This window comes from Myodes glareolus, chromosome 1 (genome assembly GCF_982192425.1).
Source record: "Myodes glareolus chromosome 1, mMyoGla1.1, whole genome shotgun sequence".
NCBI lineage: Eukaryota > Metazoa > Chordata > Mammalia > Rodentia > Cricetidae > Myodes > Myodes glareolus.
The window spans coordinates 20,784,066-20,805,938 of NC_142026.1; the positions used below are offsets into that span (position 1 = coordinate 20,784,066).

General features: G+C 41.0%; 1 protein-coding gene across 1 annotated transcript in view; it reads right to left on the minus strand.

The window, feature by feature from the left end:
* The window catches only part of Farsb (phenylalanyl-tRNA synthetase subunit beta), a 64,820-nt gene that overhangs the window by 8,975 nt on the left and 33,972 nt on the right, over positions 1-21,873 (minus strand). The window contains exons 15-16 of the mRNA XM_087904708.1: positions 20,459-20,576; positions 8,622-8,777 (exon numbers count right to left, since the gene is read on the minus strand). Of these exons, the coding sequence (XP_087760834.1) occupies positions 8,622-8,777; positions 20,459-20,576 (274 nt within the window). The remainder of the gene's footprint in view (positions 1-8,621; positions 8,778-20,458; positions 20,577-21,873) is intronic.

Here is a 21,873-nt window from a genome sequence, read left to right on the forward strand (position 1 = left end):
GGGGTGTGAACAACCTGTGTAACGCTGGGGCTCTATGCCCTTTACCCTGGGAGCAGTCAGGTCTTCATTCTAATTCTTACCTACGCTCAGTATAATCCTGTTTCCTTTTGTACCTATCCAGCTTGACTGAAGGACCTCTGAAACTTATTTTATCTTTTAAATATACAAATTGAATGCAATCATAAGATACTGTTCTCGCAATCTCTTCATGAATTTCAAAAGGCATTTACAATAAAAATAAGGTAAATGTGGGAAGTTAATTAGTAAAATTTAACAAAAATCATGATAACAACTGCAAAACAGTAAGTACAAATAACCTATGAGGCTCTCTCTGAAAAAGACGGAGCCAGGTCTTCATTACCATGCTCGGGGTAAAGAGGGGCTGTCTGGGGGCTGCGATGTGACACTAAAGGGGACACAGGGTTCCTTTCTCGTCTCCGAGGGTGAGAAACTTCTCAACTAAGAAAGTCAGATTCCAGAAGAAAAGAAATGAATAAATGGCTGTATGATGTCTAAAAACTTAAATAAATGAGAGAATATGCTTCCTTTGTTCTTACAAGGAAAATTTGGGTCAAATGTCAGTGAGATGCCATTTCCCATCTATGAGACAGCAAACAGCAGAAAAAACAAACAAACCAAGGGACCTACAATTTAGTGTAAACAAAGTCTCATTCACTGCACCTACAGTGTGATAATCAAAGGTCAACAGGGGTGTCTAGCCATACTTAGTGCAAATACCGACATACCCTTTGTTCCAGTAACTCCATACTTCTAGGACCCTGTCCCCAAAACACAGAGACAAAAGCATCAGATGGCATGAGCGCAAGGCTACAGTGCAGCACCGACTGGAAACAAGCTGATGTTCGCCAACAGAACAGTCCAAACCCAGGTCCACATAAAGGAACAAGGAAAAAGGACCCCACAGGCTACCTCCATGTAGGATGCTGGAACAAGAAGCCAGCGTGGAGAGTGCACACAGCACCGCCCACTCAGCTGAGAAGGCAGAGGGCGTATAAACATACATGTGCACTTATGTCCAAAGGCAAACCACACATAAATGAAAATATGAAGGCTGAGATCAGTGGAGCACACCTGTAATTCCAGCATCTGGGAGGTGAAGGTGATTCCATGGGTTCAAGGCCAGTTGTGGCTATATAGAAACACCTCTCTCAGAAGAAAGAACAAAAGCCTACGAAAAAACAACAGCAACAACAAACACACAGCCTTAGAAGGCAGAAAAGGAACTGATCAAAACTGAATGAAAGCTGATTATCTGCATGTACTTACTTAGTAGGTTACATCCTAAGGATAAAAGGAAGTGACTAGTTTTTAAACGATTTTCAGCAATCATATTGCTGTGGAACAATGATCTGTACCCTGTTACTCGTATTTTAAATAAATGTTGACTGGCCAGTGACCAGGCAGGAAGTAGAGGCAGGGTGACGAAAATTCTGGGAAAAGGAAAGAGTTAGTCTGCAACTGTCATCCAGACACAGAGGACACAAGATGTGACTGCCTTGTCAAAAAAGGTACTAAGCCATGTGGTTAACACAGACAAGACTAATGGGTTAATATAAGATGTAAGAATTAATAAGAAGTCTGAGCTAATAGGCCAACCAGTTTATGATTAATGTAGACCTTTTAGTGTTAACTTGGGACTAAATGGTTGTGGGATCTGATGGGTCAGAAACATTACTCAACAGTCAGTCAGTCAGTAATACTGGAATTTTCATTTTGAAACTATAATGGCATAGCTAGAGTATAAGCAAACTGATGAATATGTGTTAAGAACCCAGAGTTTCAGTGCAAACTAAGAGAACTGTAAAGTCAAGTATCTTATATAAATATTCTCAAGTTCTGAATATGAACTGAAAGTATCCATGCTAGGGTGGGGATGTAGCTCCGTGGTAGAGTGCTGGTCTACCATGCAGGAAGCCCTAGGTTCAAGTACCAGAACCAATAGGCAAACATAAGTGCTCTACGCAAAAAACTTAAAATTAAAACGGACAAGTGCTTCCTGCATCTCCATAATCTCCGCATACTAAAAAGCCCCAGAAACAAAGCTATTCTCAGGAGCAGAAAACAACCATGGCGTGCACACTGTAACCTGAATTTGATTTCAAATTAAAATGAGTCAACAACCCTTGGGCACGTAGCCGACTCCAGTCTGAGATGAAAACACTATGAAAAGAGGTCTGGGAGCATCCTATCCCTGCCCTGTCACAAAACCCTGAGCAAACATGACCATTCCCCCTCCATTTATAACTAGACTTCCTTCTTTGTTTCCCAGAACAATCTGGCCTTTACGTGAATCAAGGGAGACAGAAGCACCCATCCTGGGTTGGGCAGACATGACTCAGGGTCTCAGATGAGGGAGAAATGGCAAGATGGTACTCGGAGGAGCAGAGCCTGCAAGAGCAGCTAGTGCTGAGTAGTGCAAACCGGCCTGGGAGAAGAAGGTAATGATCTCAAGTAAGGTAAGAATAAAGAGGGCCAGGTTCCCTCAGGTCTCCTACTGCTTAGATACTTCAAAGCTAAGTTCAGTCTGACAAAAATCTGACTCTATGTTCAATGTCTCTCACTTGATTTTCACACAGCAATACTGACCTGAAACAGTAGCTATGTTAGAGAATCCAGCAATACGGACTGTGATGGGAAAACTCTACCCACACTGGTCCATGTCAAAGCCACACTGAACTGACTATGGCGGCACAGGCCTGTGATCCCAGCTCTCAGGAGGCTGAGAAGGGTCAGCTCAAGGACTGTCTGGTCTACACAGCAAGGTTTTGTCTCAATCAAAGCAAGACAAGAAATGAGACACACTGAGAGGAAGTATGAACAGGCCTAAGGGCCACTGCCCTCTCCGTGTGCTGTTTCTGTCCTTCCTAACACCATTTGTGTGTGGTTTAGGCTTTGGGACCTAAATAAAAAAGGTCATATTTTATCACTTAATTTAAAAAAACTTTGAATTTTTCTTTGTCAAGTATAAAAAAACATAATCTATTAACTGGTTCAATTACTTTCTCACTTATTATCATGGAGACATTAAAACTTTTATGAATTGCTAACTGGTATAAGTAATCTGATATACTATTATTTACATGAGTAAATAATATTTAGAAATTTCAAAAGAGGTCTGAGGACATAGCTCAGCTGGAAGACTCATTGCCAAGCATGTAGAGACCTGGGTCCAATTACAATCACCCCATAAACTAGTATGGTGACACACGCCTATAGTCCTGTACTCAGGAGGCGGCAGCAGAAGCCTGGAGTTTGGGCAGTGAAATGGCTCAGTGAGTAAAGGAGCTTATCACCAAGTCTGATGGCCTGCGTTTGGTCCCCAGGACCCACACGGTGGAAAAAACACTGATTTCTACAAGCTGTCCTCTGACCTCCATGACAGACACTGGCATGTGTGCCCCAGACCTTCCACAAAAGTCAGTAAAGAAATACAGTTTAAGATCATCAGCCTACACAACAAATTCAAGGTCAACTTAGGCTATGAGACCTGTCTCAAAAATCAAAACTAAGCAACATTAAACAAAACAAAAACAAAAGCCAAACTTTCTAGCACATAGAAACCTAAAAGCAACTAATTTTTCAATTTGACTTCCAAATAACAAATTTAACTTGGTGGTAGAATATCATCTACCCAAAGAAGATTGGAATTCACCAGAAAATGGACTGAACTTCATTTTAAGTGAAACAAGCAAAACTCAGTAAGACAAATGCTGCATGGCTTATCATCCACAGAATCAGCTTTCAAAAAAGATAGGCTCAAAGTACTTTGTGTATTATTCATATATGAAAATGTTACAAGGATACAATTTTAAAAGTTTGTATTTGTTTGGTCAGTGTTAACTCTTCACTGAACAAATAAAATCAAGTTTTATAGAGTGCTTGCTTAGCATGTAACAGACTAGTTCTGATCAGTAATGCCACATTCATAAAATTATTGTTTTATAGATTTTATATACACATAGCACATAAGTGATACATAGTAATCTACAGTATTAAAATTTAATCAAAGATCAATTAAGAAAAAAACGTCTGACTAGTAAATGGAGAGACTAGAAGGTTTTCTGTTTGTTTGTTTGTTTTAATTTTTTGAGGCAGGGTTTTTCTGTGTAGCCCTGGCTGTCCTGAACTCACTCTATAGACCAGGCTGGCCTCAAATTCACAGAGATCTGCCTGTCTCTGCCCCCTGAACGCTGGGATTAAAGGTGTCCACCACCACTGTCCAGCCTAGAAGGTATTCTTGAAGCAGAGAACTACCGGCCATGAGGATGGGTAGTCAGTCCTGGGTAGACCTAGGCAGGACCACTTCTCTCAAGCTGGGGTATGCTAATTCTCTTCTTTGTCTGGGGACAGTTAGGAAAATCCATCAGACCCATGGGTGCACTCTCTCCCTTAAGGGAGCTGAGACCAGTTCTCCTTCCCTAAATATAGCCACTGAACCAGCTTCCTCCTGAGAGTCTGGGCCTGCTGCAGGAAGGCTTTTAGCATTTCCAGAAAGAGCATTTCTGACAAAAGCCTGAGAGAAAACTCTTTGTTAACGGAAGAGCTATGTGCTATGGATCTTGTGTCATACACAGGAGCTGGCCTAAGTAGAGGGTAAATAAACAGTTCTGAATTTTGAAAAAAAGAGACTGTCTAAAACAGGTCTTTAGGAGAGATAGTAATAATAGCACAAAGATCGCCATACTGTGTTACAGCTGTATCAGAACACTGAACTAAACCATTTAGTGTGTGATTTGTGATTATCACAGTTTGCAGAACAAAAACACATAGAAAGAAAGTAAAGTAGGTGTCCATGAGTGGGGGACCTTTACCTATGTACAGAAGTGAGGCAGGAACAATGAACATTCATTCACGAGTAAGACAGGTAGGTGCTAGGGCTTGTGGGGAGCCCTGCAGCCCCGTCTGCTGTCCCCAGTCTTTCACCACCACTTCAAAACAAAAGGACAATGCAGGAAGCCTCAAAGGCAAACCGCAGACAACTGCAGAAGAGGTCCTCTTTGTCATAAGGTCTCAAGCTTACAGCAGAACAGTCTTTGCTGATGGTACTGAGTGTGGACACGCTCTTTAGAACCCCCATATTATACTCTAGGATGCTCTATGTAAACCAAACCATAAACTGAGCACCTTTACTGCAACAAGCTGTTCCCAACAGATACTTCCAATGATTTCCAAGCTCACATTACACTAAGAGTGACAAGGGGAACAATTTCAGCCATAGAGTTTAGCATCTGAGATCTTTCATAGGTGTCCTAGAAGGTGAATAAGGTCATGACCTCAGGTCAAGCCAATGACCACTAGGTGTTACTGTAACAGAAGGCACCTAATAACCAGGGTGAGTACAGATGGTGCTGGGCTAAATATGGGCACGACAAGGTCGTTTTTCATTTCCTAAAATGAATTCTGAGCAGCACGAAAACACTAAAGCTCTGAAAACCGGTCTATCCACCCAGAGCCTTGTCGCAAGTTAAACTGAACTTTCTGCAGAATCGGAAAAAAAAATCAAAACAGAACTAGGTAACAAGCTAAGGAGGAAAACTCACATGCTCAAGTCAATGAGCCAGTCACAAAGCCCACCACATTCTATAAGAAATTATTTTTGCCACTGATTCGCCCAGCAACCACATTAGCGTTCTAAACACAAAAATGTTGAGAATTTTCCTTGCCCAGAAGTGGTTTTGCTGTTTTTTTTTTAAAGACTAAGTGCATCATAACATACATAATTTAGTTTGCAACAAGCCACAGAAACAAAGGGAAAGCTGAAAAGACTAAAAACATATATTTGCTATAATGGTCTGATCAAATGCCACTAAAACACTCTGTGCTGAACTTTTGAAACCCTTAAAATGCTCTGCAGTCTGCTAACAAGTTAAAGATTCTCTTTTTTTCTTTTCACTCAACTTGACCCCATTCTATCATCAACTTGACAATCTACATCACTTTAGGGTCTTACATTGCAAAGGTGCTTAGAAAACAAGAAATGTGTACGATTAGCGACCACGGTTTTTCCCTCTGGCTGTAGTCACGGCTTTGAGTGCTGCTGCAGACCAAGCTGCGGAGAGCTGCTACTCCATCATCAGCACGGTTACGACCTAATGTCAGCACCTTCCTCGGGATCGATGTGCTGCTCAGTCAGATGAACTTTTAGGCTTCTTCTCTCACTATGGGCAGGGCCAAGCTCTTAGAGGAAGATTAAGCTCCACTCTACTTAGCCTCCCAGAAAAGCTGCACAGAGGAAGCTTGGTAGCCACACAGTAAGAGACAGAAAGAGGTAAGTCCCAACCGACATGAGCAAAAAGCTCTGCTAAACAGACTAAGCAAATTTATAACTGCAAAGTCACTAGGGAGCTTTAATTATTAAAAAGTAAACCATATGCTGGAGTAATAGAAGCTCAGCAATCAAAAATGGCATGAAACAGTAGTTTTCATTCTGGCTGCACTGTCCTCCTCTGAAGATCTTTTCCTTACATACATATTTTTTTTCCTAACGTGTGTGTGTGTGTGTGTGTCTGTGTGTCTGTGTGTCTGTGAAATAACAGTATGCCCGACGAAAAGATATAGCTAAAAACACTCCAACAACTAAATCCCCGTGCTTACAATCTGATTCAGGAGTCTGGAAAACAGTTTTTGTTCCTTAGCTGTGGTATGTGCATACATATCAGAGGGAGAACAAATCTTGGCTTTCTGTGGACTTAGTTTGACCAGTCATTTATTTAGACCTTGATTTATCTGGTCATAATAAAAAAAAATTGTATTTGTCATTAGATAATCAAAACTGATTAAGAAATTCCTATGAAAAACAAAGAACCACTATTTATAATAACACTAACCGTCCTTGGCTTGATGGCTCTTACAAAATGCATCCTAAGAGCACCCAGGAAGTAGACACACGCCCCAGGATCCAGGGAGCTGGATACGGCCACTGACAGTGACGGGAAACAAAGTAATTTCCCTACTCTTTGCAAGGAAAACAGTTAAACATATTAGAAAATACTGATCCAGGCTGCCCATGTGTAAAGTTCTATCAAAGCTTTTCAAAGTCATAAAAGTTTAAAACACTGGCATTTGAGAGCCAAATGTAGATTTAAAAAGAAAATTAAATCTGAGCCTTAAATGCTCATACCAAAAACAAACAAACAAACAAACAAAAACAAAAGCAAGTTAGGTGTGGTTGCACATCAGTCTTCCACAACACCCGTCTCACCGCTCTTCCCTACACTGCGCTGCCTTCCCACCATTTATTCACCACTGCCCTCCATGCCTGCTGACCCGAGCTCACTGCTGCCGCATCACTGCACTGAAGTAAGGACCTACTTTCACTCACCTGCTTCCACACTTTGCCCCTCGCCAGCACCCAGAACTCCTTCCACAGCTGAAGTCACACAGTAACACTCCCCTCCACACACACCCTACAGTACTCACCTAGACAGACCCTGGCTCCACCTATTCTTTCAAAGACCCAGTCACTTCCCACCAGCTCACTGATGTTTTAATCTTGGAGATTTCCAGAACGGTAAACTGCTGACTGAGCATGTACATCGAGCCCTGGAAGCAACTGGTAGAGAAGCCTGGGTCTGGCATGAGGACCTGGGCCCAACTCACACAACTTGCTTCCCTTTCATCCCTTCACTTGTAAAGCCCAGATGTTCTCCTGGATGACGCTAGTACCCAGTCCTACCTCTAAACTCTGATAACTCAATTATGTTATCATAACACATCTTCACTGGATCATCTCTGATGAGAAATGAGTGAAAACGCCTAACTCCTTCTATTAAACATCTCCATTTATTTCAACAAATAACCCAACATAGCTATATATTTCAGAGCTATTTTCGAAAAATGAAATGGTTCAAAACAAAACAAGTCACAATAAAAAAAAATCTGAGGATTAAGAAAAATAAATATAAGCAACCCCCCCCCAATACTTACTTACCAAATCTCACTATAAATAACTGCTAAATAACACTTTCAAAATGGAAGTTCTGGTGGAAATTTAGGATGTCAAATGCAGAAGAAGGTAAACAGCAGGAATGAGTGATAAAAATATTTTTGCTTCAATTGTTTCTAGTTCTCTTGTCAAAGAAAATAAACTTAGATTCAAGCTATAGGACAACAAAAAGCAAAGGCTTCAGACTACCTCAGACAAAGAAAAATCAGCATGTTAGGGGCACACGTAGGATTTAGACTGGTCTGGGCTTTTTTGGCAGTGGGTCCACCAACACCTTGATTAACGAGTGAAGTACTCATAATAGCTTTCTCTCTGCCTCGCCTCAAAGCTTCAGACATGCAGCTCTCAGGTACATCTGAACCTGCAGCCTGGGTTTCCCAGCTACCAGAGCTGGCGGCATAATCGTGCTATGGGGTCACCACAGCTCAGCTATCATACAAGCAACACTAAAGCTCCTAACAGTTCTGAAAAACAATATCGTGAGGTGCTGGAGGAAGGGAAGAGTATTTTCTAGCACATGCTAACAATTAATTGGAATAAAGTTCTCTCCCCTTTAGTGCCCACGCTCTAAATCAAAAGCAAGGTGAAACAAACAAGACTTTATCAAAAACAGGATGTGGCCTTTCATCACGTTTCCCCAACTCTGGTATCTTACCTGCTGAAGCTTTGATCGTGTAGCCCCCCTTCTCCTCACTGGGAGGCACATCGAGCAGCTGCATAATTCTGTCCAGCAGCCCGTGAATGATCTCAAACCCAGGGTTCTTGTTGTAATAAACAGCACAGAGATGCCTGTAGTTTTTTGCACCTACATCTAAAAAAGCAAAAAAGCATTGATCATCAGGTCACAGTAACCATTATTTAAGAAACTGGATTATCCCAACCTAACTTAGACAAAGCTACCAAAAAGAGATAACAGATTATTCGACGTGAAGAGAAACGTTCAGCCTCAGAAATTCATGGTCAGATCTAACTTTTCAGCCACCAAATTCTTAAAGGTGTTTACTTTGTGGGGGTGGGGAGATACTAGCGCTCAGTGCTTGTCCCAGATCCAAAGGCTTCACTATAGAACCCGCTTGGAAAACTTGCTGTAAACACTCTAGAAAAATGTACGTTGGTGACTCATATTCTTTATTCACGATACCACCCAAATAATCATACTAATATCAAAAGGGTTCTGGCAGAGACACTATATTATTTCCTATGGAGAATCAGACATAGACAGGGATGAAGTACAGTGCAGTCATTTCTCAAAGTACTTTGGTGGCTGTGAGAAAGTTTTCTGTGAACACTTATCTTAATGGACAAGAAACAATAATAAAACGACAAAAACCTGGGGACAGTGTTGGAGACTGAACTGCTGCACCCCTAGATCATCTTTTTTTTTTTTTTTTTAAAGTAGCCAACAAGTTAAAAAGGAAAAGGAAACCAAACTAAATTACACTGTTAAAAGAACAGGCATATGTTGGAAAATTATGAAGCCAAGCAAGGCAATAGCTATCAGCAAAGTTAGAGTGAGGCTGTCCCAGTACAGGGTGGTCCTGCAACAGATGCACCACAGCAAATGCTGAGGGGCCCAGCAGCTACCTTAGCCAGGCTGGAGTCACAGTACTGTTTTATAATCTTTTAAAAACTGTGTATACACACACACACACACACACACACACACAAAACCTTCACAATTAAAACATGGAATGAGAGGCTGGATAGAAGACTCAGAGGTTAAGAACACTTATTGCTCTTACAGAGGGCCGAGGTTTGGTTCCTAGCACCCAAATATCCATTACTTCAGTTCCTGGGAAGCCAACCCCCCTCTTTTGAACTCCAAGGCATCAGGCATGCATGCAGTGCACAGACAAACATACAAGTAAAACACTTATACACATAATTAAATCTTATTTTTAAATGGAAGAAGTAAAACAAAAGATATGAAGCTATAGCAATATGAATCAACACTGAAGACATTATACCAAGAGAAACAGGATAAAGAATTGTTCTCGCCATTTAACACTTCTCCGTGCATGCTATGCTTAAGGTGCCAAGTTTTTCTTAGACAGTGGAGGTCAATGCCACTGCAAGGCTCACACAAACTCAACATTTACTTTCTGAATACATAACTAAAGTCTGGAAGGAGATAAACACATGCAAGCAACTCCCACACCAGACCAGGAGCACAGAGTGGGCCATATTCAAAAGCAACATGAGAGGCAGCTGAGGTGACATGACAGCCATATTGCCAACCTCGTTATGAATCAACACTGAAGACATTATGCTAAGAGAAACAGGCACAGCAAGACAAACCTATATGATCCCTAGATATGAGGTTCTGAAGGTTTTAGTGATACGTGAAAACAGGATTGTGTGTGCAAAGCAAGGACACTACCAGGAGTTAACACAGAAACAGAGTGGGAGGGAGCCGCCCAGGGCTGGTTTCAGGGCTGCAGCTGTGCACAATGAGAAGGTCCCGTGCTCTTCCGACAACTGCAGTGCCGCTGTGCTGCACTTCAAAGCTCATCAAGAGGTAGCTTGGATCTGTGTTTTAAAATGACCACAATAACTTTCTTTCTTTTGATTTTTTTTTTTTTTTTTTTTTTTGAGACAGGGTTTCTCTGTAGCTTTGGAGCCTGTCCTGGAACTAACTTGTATAGACCAAGCTGGCCTCGAACTCACAGAGATCCACCTGCTTCTACCTCTCAAGTGCTGGGATTAAAGGTATGTGCCACCACCGCCAGAAGAGTCAAAACTAAACAAACATAGCCATACTCAGAAACCTCCAAGCATTAGGGAAAAAAACTCAAAAGAAACAGATCGACAGGTTATATTTGGATGAAACATTTTTTTTCTACTTCTACTTCAAAATCTTTCCATGATTAATATACATTACCTTCTATAAAAATAAAACAAACTAAGAATCATGACCCAAGATGAACCCTAATGAACTGGATAATGAAGAAGTGTATAAACACTGGGAGATACTAGCCACTGATGAAACCTCAGCAACTCTCAGAGGTCTTAACTAGTGGACTGTTCTCAAAGGAACTGTACTGAATGAAAGAAGTCTGCCACAAAAGGCAAAAGGATGCATGTTCCACTTGTGCCATTGTGGAAAAGCGTATTCTAAGCTACTGAGGCTAGATACTAGTTGTATGGAGTAAGATGTAGGAAAAATGTGACTAAAATGGGAAAAAAATGGGGGATTTTCAGGGTGATGCTGTTGGGGATTTCTGAGTGGTGGCTTAAAAAGGACACATGAAGGAAGACTGAAAGTCAACTTTAAAACTGGCACAAAACTTAGGTATCCACCACGACCCTCAAACAGACCCTAGAGTCACACAGCTCTAATACAAACTCTGAACACATTTGGCTTCACTTTGCTTTTTAAATTACAGACAAGATGACAATACCTATCTTTGGAAATAACATGAAAACAACACGCTGCTTCCTCTTCACATGGACTGAGCAGAAACTCTTCCACAGCTTTTCCATAGGTCAGCGCTACTAGCACAGCTGGCACAAACAGCCTTTTCTCTTCAGATACCCAGACATTCATAGCACTAGTAATCTCTGGCCAGGTATGGAGTGCCTATCAGCCAACCCTCAGTGCTACTGTTTAGATCAAGACAGGATTACTACTGCTGTGGAACAGATGGGGAAGCCAAACCTCAAGGCAATTAAGTAAAGTTGCCCGAAGTCAAGCTAACTAGCGAGAGCTAATCATTATCAATTCCACAGCTATGAAGTTACAAACCAGGACCTGCTCAGGACTGACTAAAACCCACACTCTCTCCACTGCCCTACAGTGTGCCATAAAGGATTTAGAAGGGAAAACTTTAAGAGTAAACGCATATGTGGCCACATATAGTTGCTTGTGTATGTATAGTCAAAGATGTGCATTCTTGAAACATTTTTGGTACAATGAACAGATGTTTTACTTCCCCAAAGTCTTTGTGATTCTTAAGAATTTCATTTAAGTCACTGAAATAAATTATTATTTTAAATCTGGAATTTGTGCCCATCAACAGTATGTAAATTTATGGAGATTATGTTCTGAGTAAACTGACTAAGCAGACACAGAGAAAGAACTGTTCTCACCTCACCATTAACACTTCTCTGTGAATGCTATGCTTAAGGTGCTCCAGTCTTCCTTAGACAGTGGAGGTCAATGCCACTGCAGGGCTCACACAAACTCAACATTTATTTTCTAAATATTTAACTAAAGTCTGAAAAAAGAGGTAAGCACATGGGAGCAACGACCACACCAGGCCAGGAGCACAGAGGGGGCCATACTGAAAAGCCACACGAGGGACAGCTGAGGTGACGTGACCGTCACGTTGCCACCCTTGCTGCTGTTTCCATCTTCTAGGACAAAGACCTCTGCAATGGAAGGTGCGAGGATGAGGATCAATATTGAAGGCAGACGCAGGCATATGTGCCGGGTGACCCAGCAGCACGCATTTACTAAGCTAGGAGGCCTAATTCTGCTGCAGGAACGTGAACACACACACATTCTGTCTCTCTCCTCCTGAAGGGAAAAAATTAAATGAAACAGAACTAAATTACCCTTTCATACTACTGACTTGCTTCTGGGTATTCCTGCCATGTGGTACCCATTTGTTGGTGTCACATGCTTCCACTTTAACACACAGGCACGTACTGAAACTACTTTGTAGTTCTACATTCACTGTGAGAGCAGGCCAACAGTAAGGCCGCCATTCAGAGAGCTTACCAATGCAAGCGAGAAGCCACTTGATTTTGGGAACCTTTGCCTTGGACTACTTTTTCCTAATTTCCAAATTATTAAAAATAAGCCTTTCTGATGACAGTCAAATATCTAGACCAAAACCAGATTTTTTTTTAAAAAAAAGAAAATTCAGTGCTTGAGTGATTGTAGCAAAGAAAAAAATTACAATTAAAGAAAAAAAGAGCTGGGCTGTGGCTCAGTTGATGGAGTGCTTACCTAGCACTAGCACTGCACAAACAAGGCAAGGTGACACACGCCCATCGGGGCATCAGAAGTTCAAGGTCATCCTTCGGTACACAGAGTGTTTGAAGCCATCCTAAGTATCATGAGGTCTTGTTTCCAAAAAGATAAAAATTCAAATTAAAACTTATTTCATTTAAAAAAGGTTTCAGAATATTTGCAACATGTAAAAATGGTTTCAGGACGTTTACAACATACATGGAAAATAATAAACTAACTTCTAGGTTTAATTTTGCAATAAGCCTAAGAAAAGCCAGTGACTTTTAGGATTATGTATTAACCTCACTATTAACCACCCTGCCACTGATTGTTTCTCACACTCCCCAAAGGTACCACCCCTTTTACATTTGTCTCTTTATAATTTCTTAAGGCAATTCATACCCTCCGTTACCATCATCGCCTACGGAGAAATGGCTAGGTATGCTAAAATTCCCATCTTCTTTCCTGCTGCACAGAGAGACCATATTACATCACAGGAAGTTCAGACTGCATGCCACAAAATAAGAACTATTTAGACTTCATGCCAAAGCTAGGGTTTGTTGAAAATGCCTCAGTTCTTTATAACTCAGTTAATAGACCTCTTGTGTCATGCCATCAAACAATCTGCTTTTTCAATGGGCCTGCCAAGTATGTCAGCCTAAATTATCCGTGTATTTCACAGACTTCAAAGTACTGCCTGGAGAGAACAGATCTAACCCACCCAAAGGAGGTGGCTTGATGTAGTTCTGTGAACTCAAAAGCTACAACAAATGACTTTTTTTTTAAGGAAAAGAAAGGGGAATGTTAAGTGATGACCCCAGCATGTGACTTACATATATTTTCCAGGGAGCATAGGCTCCCGAGTAGTGTATGTCCTGTTTATACCAATGATTAGAGGTGGCTTCTGGTAACGTATCATCCAGGGAAAGTCTTCCTTATTCTCACGTGCACCCAGAAGCCAAAGTAAAGGTGCTGTTAGAAAGACTATGAATGCGGGGAGTAAAAAAGCTTCTAGAATAATCAAGGGCTGACACTGTGCTCGAGCTAGAGATTAACAGTTAGCCAGCCTTGGAATATGAAGTAAATCACCTTCATTTCTAAGTCTAGTCTATCCATCGATGTTTTCAACACTGGCGTTCACAAAACCATAACTCATGCTACAAATCTATCTCCTAAAGAATTTTAGCACAATCTAAATGACCCACAAAAATGCCAAGACCACAAAAAACAAAGCATCTTGAAAACCCACAGCTAATATAGGGAAATAAAAACCCTGATATACTCCTGATAGGACTATAAATTAGTAAAGCAAAAATAAGTAAAACAAAGACATGGAAATGCAGAGGGACTCGGTGGGGAGATCTGCAGCAGTGCAACAAGACAAGCAGTAGTGATACAACAACGCATGGCACTCATGTATGAAATGGCATAATGGCCTTTAATACCAGCACATGGCAGGCAAAGGCAGTCAGATTCGAGGTAAGCCTAGTCTACACAGCAAATTCCAACCCAGGCAGAGGCACTTGTTTCAAGAAGAAAGAAGAAAGAAGGGGGAAGAAAGCAGGAAGAAAATGGTCTAGTGAAGTCCACATTATAGGTAGAATTAATACACACAATACAGTAACATAAGCAATGTATTAATATATGCTGGGTATGTTGGCTCACCCCTATAATCCTACTACTCAGGGGGTGGAAGCAGGATATGAGTTTGAAGACAGTCAGGGTCACACAGCAAGACCTGTCTCAAAACCAACCAAAACAAAACAAAAAACAGAAATATTTTAGAAAAGAATTCACTAAATTGTCAAATATTTAAATGTGTATACCTAGGGACTGGCAAATTGTATTTTTTTCCAAAGATTTACTTATTTGTTATGCATACAGTGTTCCGTCTGCATGTTTGCCTGAACATTATGCATACAGCGTTCCGTCTGCATGTTTGCCTGCACATATGTATACAGTGTTCCGTCTGCATGTTTGCCTGCACATTATGCATACAGTGTTCCATCTGCATGTTTGCCTGCCAGATCTCATTATAGATGGTTGTGAGCCACCATGTGGTTGCTGGGAATTGAACTCAGAACCTCCGGAAGATCAGCCAGTGTTCTTAACCTCTGCACAATCTCCCCAGGCCAGCAAATTATATTTCTAAAAACATGTATTTGTACAAGGGATGATACTTATTGCAAGACATACTTTAGAAAGTCTCATAATCGATACATTCATCCTCATAGTCAGTACATTCTCTGCTTCCATATAGCAGAATATTATCTAACTATCAAAGACAAATTGATAGTATGCATTCAGACAAGCTAGCCTAAGCATAACCACATTTGTGCAAACTATAAAGCATCGTCTATCTCTACAACTACACACAGAAGTGTAAATACGGCTGCAGGTATGCATGAGGTCTGGCAGTGAATTCTAGGTGTGAAGCAAGAGAGATATGGAAGAATGTCCCTCCCTATCTGTGTCCCCATCTGAGATCCCTGGCTGTCCTGGAACTCCTCACTCTGTAGGCCAGGCTGGCCTTGAACTAACAGAGATCCTCCTGCCCTTGCCTCCCAAGTGCTGGGAGTAAAGGTGTGTGCCACTACTGCTTGGTGATCTTTTTTTTTTAAATTAAAAAAATTCTTAAATCAACAACAGATATTAATAAAAGCTTAAGATATTATAAATGTATGTTCAACCAAAAAAATAGCAACACTTGCCTAAAATGCTTGTATATTGTATCACCAAAGGTCACACTTTTAAAATGATGCTGAAAAGCCAAGAAATATATGTGAAAAGAAACCTCTAAAATTCTCAATGCACACAGAGAAAAAAATATATTCCTGAGGGTTGAATTTTATTTAGTTAACATAAACCTGGAATGGATTTTTATCTATTAAAAAAATACAGTACTGGATGCATGACAGGGTACATTATACTCACGTTAGCAGATCTTAACTATGTGGAACCAAGCACACTAAAATAACTTTCTATATTAAAAATGATTTATTTACACAGCTAAGATGCCATCACATATGCAAAGGATGCTACTTCAAAAATTGTTAACGTCAGTCTCCTTACACCCATATTTTTTGAATTATTAATTGGAAATTCTACATGCCAAAAATATGAAATGGTGAAATTAAATTAATCCAGACTGATGACATAAGCACTCTTCAGAAAGCCACATTCCACATGTGGATGCTGGGTAATCTTCCCAATTCTGGGAAGCTCCAGAATTGATGGACAACATCTCAGAAGATAGGTATTCACAAGCCAATAATAAAATGCTCTCATTGAGCCTTTACCAAGCAAAAATTATAAAGACCTGACCTCTTACTTTACTCAGCTCTGTCTATCTTTTGTAGTGCTGGGGATTGAACCGAAGGTCTTATGTATGCACCTATATTTAATATTCTGTAATACAAGACAGATAAACACTCACATCCGTGTGTGTGCATTATAAGTTGAGGAAACAAATCCACACACCAAGACCAAACAGTTATGTTCTGTAGCAGATACAGTGCTCAAGGGATGATGAAGAAACAAGAACCCTGAAACAGATCTTGCAATTAAAGGCTTAAAACCAAAATTCTTTATTTCCACATCCATTTTGGAAGCGTAAAGAAAAACAGACCATCCTCTCACTTAGAGAAGTATCTGAGACAATGTCAAAAAAGGAACTATTTAACTGTAACCTGGAGGAGGGGAATGGAGTTCAAAGCAGGACTGCTAAGTTGCTCTAGAGGCTGGAGGAAGGTCTGAGCGAGTCACAGCTTAGAGTGATCCTGTTTCAAGAAGGAAGGGAAGGTGTCCGGAGGCCTGGAGGAGGGTTCGAGCCCGCTCCACTGAGACCAAACTTCCTGGAAATGCTGCTGCTGAAACCAACTCCAGGCCACTGATTCTGAGAGGCGGCAGCAGACACACGCCACGCTCAACCTTGAATAAACAGGTCCTGCTGTTCGGATCTTGCTAACAGAAATCATTGAGACTCTTTACAAAGCCAAGCTCATGTTTTTAGGTGCTTGCTCCTTTTTAGACTTAACCCTCTTTAACCCAGAGACCTGTTTTCTCTTGTCATTTCCGTGAGATTCTGGTAGCTTCCCTAAGCACTGAGGGAAGAACTGTGATTGCAGAATTCAATTGTGTTTAAAAAGTGGGAAAACTGGATGTGCAAACAGGCTAGCTTTTCCAGGCAGATAGTCCTCTGCTCATCCCTGCAGGTTTTCTGGCTTTTAAAAATAATTTGTTTACAATTTGGTTATTCCTGACATTGAAATGAATGAGCTATTAGCGTCTGAAACCAACCAGTAACTCACACAGCAGCCTTGCATGCTCTCCACTGCTACCCTCCCTGCTACAAAACTGAAAAACTTACCCTAGAGCAGAGTCTGTACTCAGTTTCTTGTTCCAAAAACACACACCACTCTGCCCGACAAAAGGGATAAATCAGCTTAGTCCCCTGAGTCATGACTAATTTCTAAAAGTGTTACAGCAACTTCGGATCTTGAGGCTCAACAAATGCAGTGGCTGGCTCGGCCTCAAACAAGCCGAATGTGCCTGATTTACAGTGGAAGTCTTAACACTTGAAAAGTGTGCCTGACTCGGTTTCAAAACTGGCAGCCTGACAGCCTCATTCATCATGATGGCCAGAGAGAGGACTCCACCTTAGAGCAAACGTCCGACTAGGTCAAGTAGGAAAATGGGAGCTGTCTTTTGTCTGCTGTCATAGGAACTTGGGTTTAATAGAAAAACATGGATATCCACATAAGATTCCACTTCGATTTTTATTTTCGGAAGCTATGTTTGCCAAGCAGATGCTGATATGAGGCTTAGGAAGCTAGGTTTTTCTCAACATTACAGAATGAATTACTGGCAGTGGCAGCTCCATTCTCTACATTCCCACATTTTGCACATTCCCTCCAATCTGAACTTGCCTAAGCTGGGTGGCCAGTGAGCTCCAGGGTCCTGCCAGTCTCTGCCTCCTTGGCCCTAGCACTCTCTTATATTCTAAAATAGTTTCTCCTTTTCTATCACTATGGTCAAAGAGACAGCCTGGCTCATGCTTGTCACACATCTTCATCTTTTCAACCTTATAATTTGGGGATTGCTCACTAAGAAGAATTTGGGAGATTTCATTTTAATTAGAAAAATCCCTCAATCATTTAACTACTGGTGGTCTGACTTTTTTATTGAAAAAAGTTTCATTTAGGAAACAAAGCTAGCATCCAAGAGAGAGGACTTCTACTTTGCAACCAAAAAAAAAAAAAAAAAGACATGATAAATTACTCCAAAAACAGTATTTCAAAAACAGTGATTTATTTTTAAAAGTCTTATATCAGTATAATTTGGGTTTCTTGTAAAGGGGAAAAAAAACCCCACAAAGTCCCTTAAGGGATGGAATAAAAATCAAACCCCATACCCTCCGGCCTCCTGGACTTTCCCGCACTGTAGCAGAAAACAGGCATGACCCAGGCCAGCAGCCTGGCCCTAACACCAGATGTCCTAACAAGAACAGCAGCCACCACTTACCATTTGGCTGAAACTTTCCAAATGCAGTTTCACTGAAATCTTACGACAGCTAATAAAGTAAATGCTGTCATTACCCCATTGTACAGATGAGAAAACAGCCAGAGAGTTCAAATAAACTACAGCACAGAAAGCATGACTAAAACCCACGCCTTGTGGCAGTGGTCTGCAGAACCCAGACTCACTGCTGCCTCCGCTACAGATGCTGTAGACCCTTCCCTGTAGGCCAGATGACTAGGAGGGAATCCACATACACATATTTAGAACACTGCATCAGAAAAGTTTTTGTTATGAAATAAGATCCAGGCCCACCTAAACAGAAAACATACTTCACCTCAATGAAAGGAAATGTGTTTCCAGGATCACAGATTCAGTGAACAATTTACTTCCCTTTATTTTTCAAATGCTAGTGATCTGATAGAAAATATTAAGGAAAAAGAATAAGTCAGAGCAAGACAAAGGGTTAAGTTGCATTGGACAGAAATGAACCATGAAGAAAACAGTAGGATGGTTTCAACTAAGACAGGCACAACAGAGGTCGGCTCCAGAGTTCTTCCTGATGTGAAAAAGCATAATAGAATGCAAATGTCTGAGCTAAGGCAAATAATAAAACCCATCTCGGGCACACGCACCCAGGTCTGAAACACAACAATGTACTACTCCATGGCTATAGTCAAACTCTGCAGCAAGTGTGGGACCCATGGCTGTTCCTCACTCTCACCCTCCAGACTGTGAGGATGCCCAGCCCTGAAGAACCATGTCAGCTACTGTAAGGGGTCCAACGAGGAAAGAATGTGGTTACCTTAATCCTAAACTTATAATTATGAGAACAGCAGAGAAGATCAAGGCAATACGAAGCTCAAAGAATAAATGTGGAAGAAAACAGTCAAAATAAACAGATCACTGCAACCCTGCACTCTCAGTATCTACATGAGTGAAAAAACTGAGCGGAACCTCAAAACTCTTTGCACCTAACACTAAAAACATGTTTCTTACTTTTTAGTATAGATTTGCCACTGCAAGAAAATTCTACGGACTAGGGCCTAGACTTAGGAACCACTCATAACCACAGGGACTGATGTATGAAATCAAAAGGCAAGGAAGGCTACCAGCAAAGCAGTCCTTTGAAGCACTGCTCACCCAGGGACCACAACACTTACAGGTCTAGACAACCAACTGAAGTTGAGTTTGCATTAGAAAGACAGACTTCCAGGAAAATCAGGCTTCCAATACTCCTAAATTAATATTTATTAAATATTATGCATTCTAAGTGTTGGACCAAAATAGTTGCTATACTAAGTACTTTGAAATTGAGTATTTCAAGGAGAAAAACTATAAAAACACATTCACAATTACTGTTACAACAAAGGTGCTGGGCCATCACAGACCAACAACAGTGCCATGCTATGCGCGTCACAGAGTGAAGGAGAGCGATGTTTCAGAGTATTCGGGTGACCCCCCCATCTCTCTGGGGGTGGGGATGGGCAGTGTGGAATGAGGTGCGTTCAGGAGCCTGTGCATACTACATGCATACTCATGTCACGAACTCCACTGAACTGCATTTCCTGCTATCTATGGTGCTGTTTAAGGTAAAGTTTCAATAGGGCTCCTCATAATTACTAAATTCCTTAGGAAAATGTGCTTTCTATTCCAGGAAATGAGAGCCATAGCCACCAAAGCCTAGGCACTGCTGGGATTCAGATTCAAATAAGCCAATCATTAAAAGAAATTGATGAAACAATAGGAAGGGTGCCTGGGACACTTAACTGGGATACTTGGTAAGAGTGTGACAATGTTTATTTAACAACAAATAATACAGCGTGATAGAATATAGTTTTAGAATTACCAACTCAAAGGTAAGCTGGGAAAGTGATGAACTAACTCGACTGACACTAAAGTCTCAGGAGGGTGGTAGCAACATGGAAGACAGAAACCTGGTTGTATGTAAGCATGCTAACTTCTCCATAGAGAGCTGAAATTCACACAATAAAGATGCTTAAGTATGCAAATCTTACCTTTGCTAGAATCTTTTACTACAATGTCAGAGATTTCGAACAGTTTGAGAGGAAGTGGCATCTTCCTGTTTGCTGCAATCGTCTTTAGAAGGCCAGGAAGAAGGGTAGTGCGTGCCACCTACAGGAAAAGATGGGAATTTGTACTGACTTGAGAAAACCAACAAACTCATTCTTAGGAGACAAAGCAGGCCAACTCCCTGGCTTCACAGGAAAACACTTTTGAACAGGGCAATGCCTTAAAGGCCTGAGTCATTTTAAATTTTCAAATTCAATTCACTGAAAGAACTGAAAATATTCTTCATTCCAAATTAGCAAAACACCAATAAATCTGATTAAAATCAAAGTGAGAAGCAAATATAACGCAATGATTCTTTTTTTTTTTTTACCTAAAGATTGGTCATTTCATTATATTTTTTGAAACTAAATTGGGCTTTCAATTGGGCTTTTCAAACACATGAAAATTTTTATATTGTCTCCTTCCACAAAGTACTTGAAATAGCCCAGGCTAGACTCCCAAGTGCTCACACTCAGTCTATACTTGGTTCTTACATGACTTGAGCTAGCTGATTCAATCATTCTAACTGAATCTCCTACTTCATAACTGACCTTTTCTTACTATTCTCAGCTTTCCTCTCTTTTCCACCCATTTATGGCAAATGTAAAACAAGCAAATAAATGGAGTTCTCTGATCCTGATGTGGTTGTAAGGCCTACAATTCCAGTGCGGGGAGGCTAGATAGCGGGATTTTGAATTCAAAGCTAGCTTAGGCAACAAGGTTTAAAGCTAGTGTGAGCTACACAGTCTCCAGGCAGCCAGAGTGGAGCATGCAGAATCACTGTGCTTGGGAAGCCCATCATCAGTCTGGGATATACAATAAATGCTGGACCAGGAAGACCCTCTCTCAAACAAAGAAGCAAAGTGGTTTCCTCATATTTAGCTGTTGGAGCTGCTTTTTACCTCTTGGACTGGAGTTCCTGCCTTTCTACATCTTGCCAGTTTAAGTAGCTACATTTAAAAATAACTTTTCTCTAACTAGATATGCTGGTGCACGTCTGTAATCTCAACATCTAGAGGATTAGGAGGTTTCAAGGTCATCTTCAACTCCAGCAGCTTGGGCTAAATGAGCGCCGTACTGAGAGTTCCTATTGCTGTGGTACATACATGAACAAAAGCAACTTGGAGAAGAAAGGTTTTACTTCTTTTTAGACTTCCAGTTAACAGCTGAGGGAAGTGAGAGCAAAAACTCAAGCAGGGCAGGAACCTAGAGGTGGGAACTGAAGCAGATGCCATGGAAGGGTGTTGCTTACTGGCTTGTTTCTCATGGTTTGCTCAACCTTCCTTTTTGGAGCACCTAGAACCACCAGCACAGGGTAGAAACACCCACAGTGAACTGGGCCTCCCCATCAATCATCAAA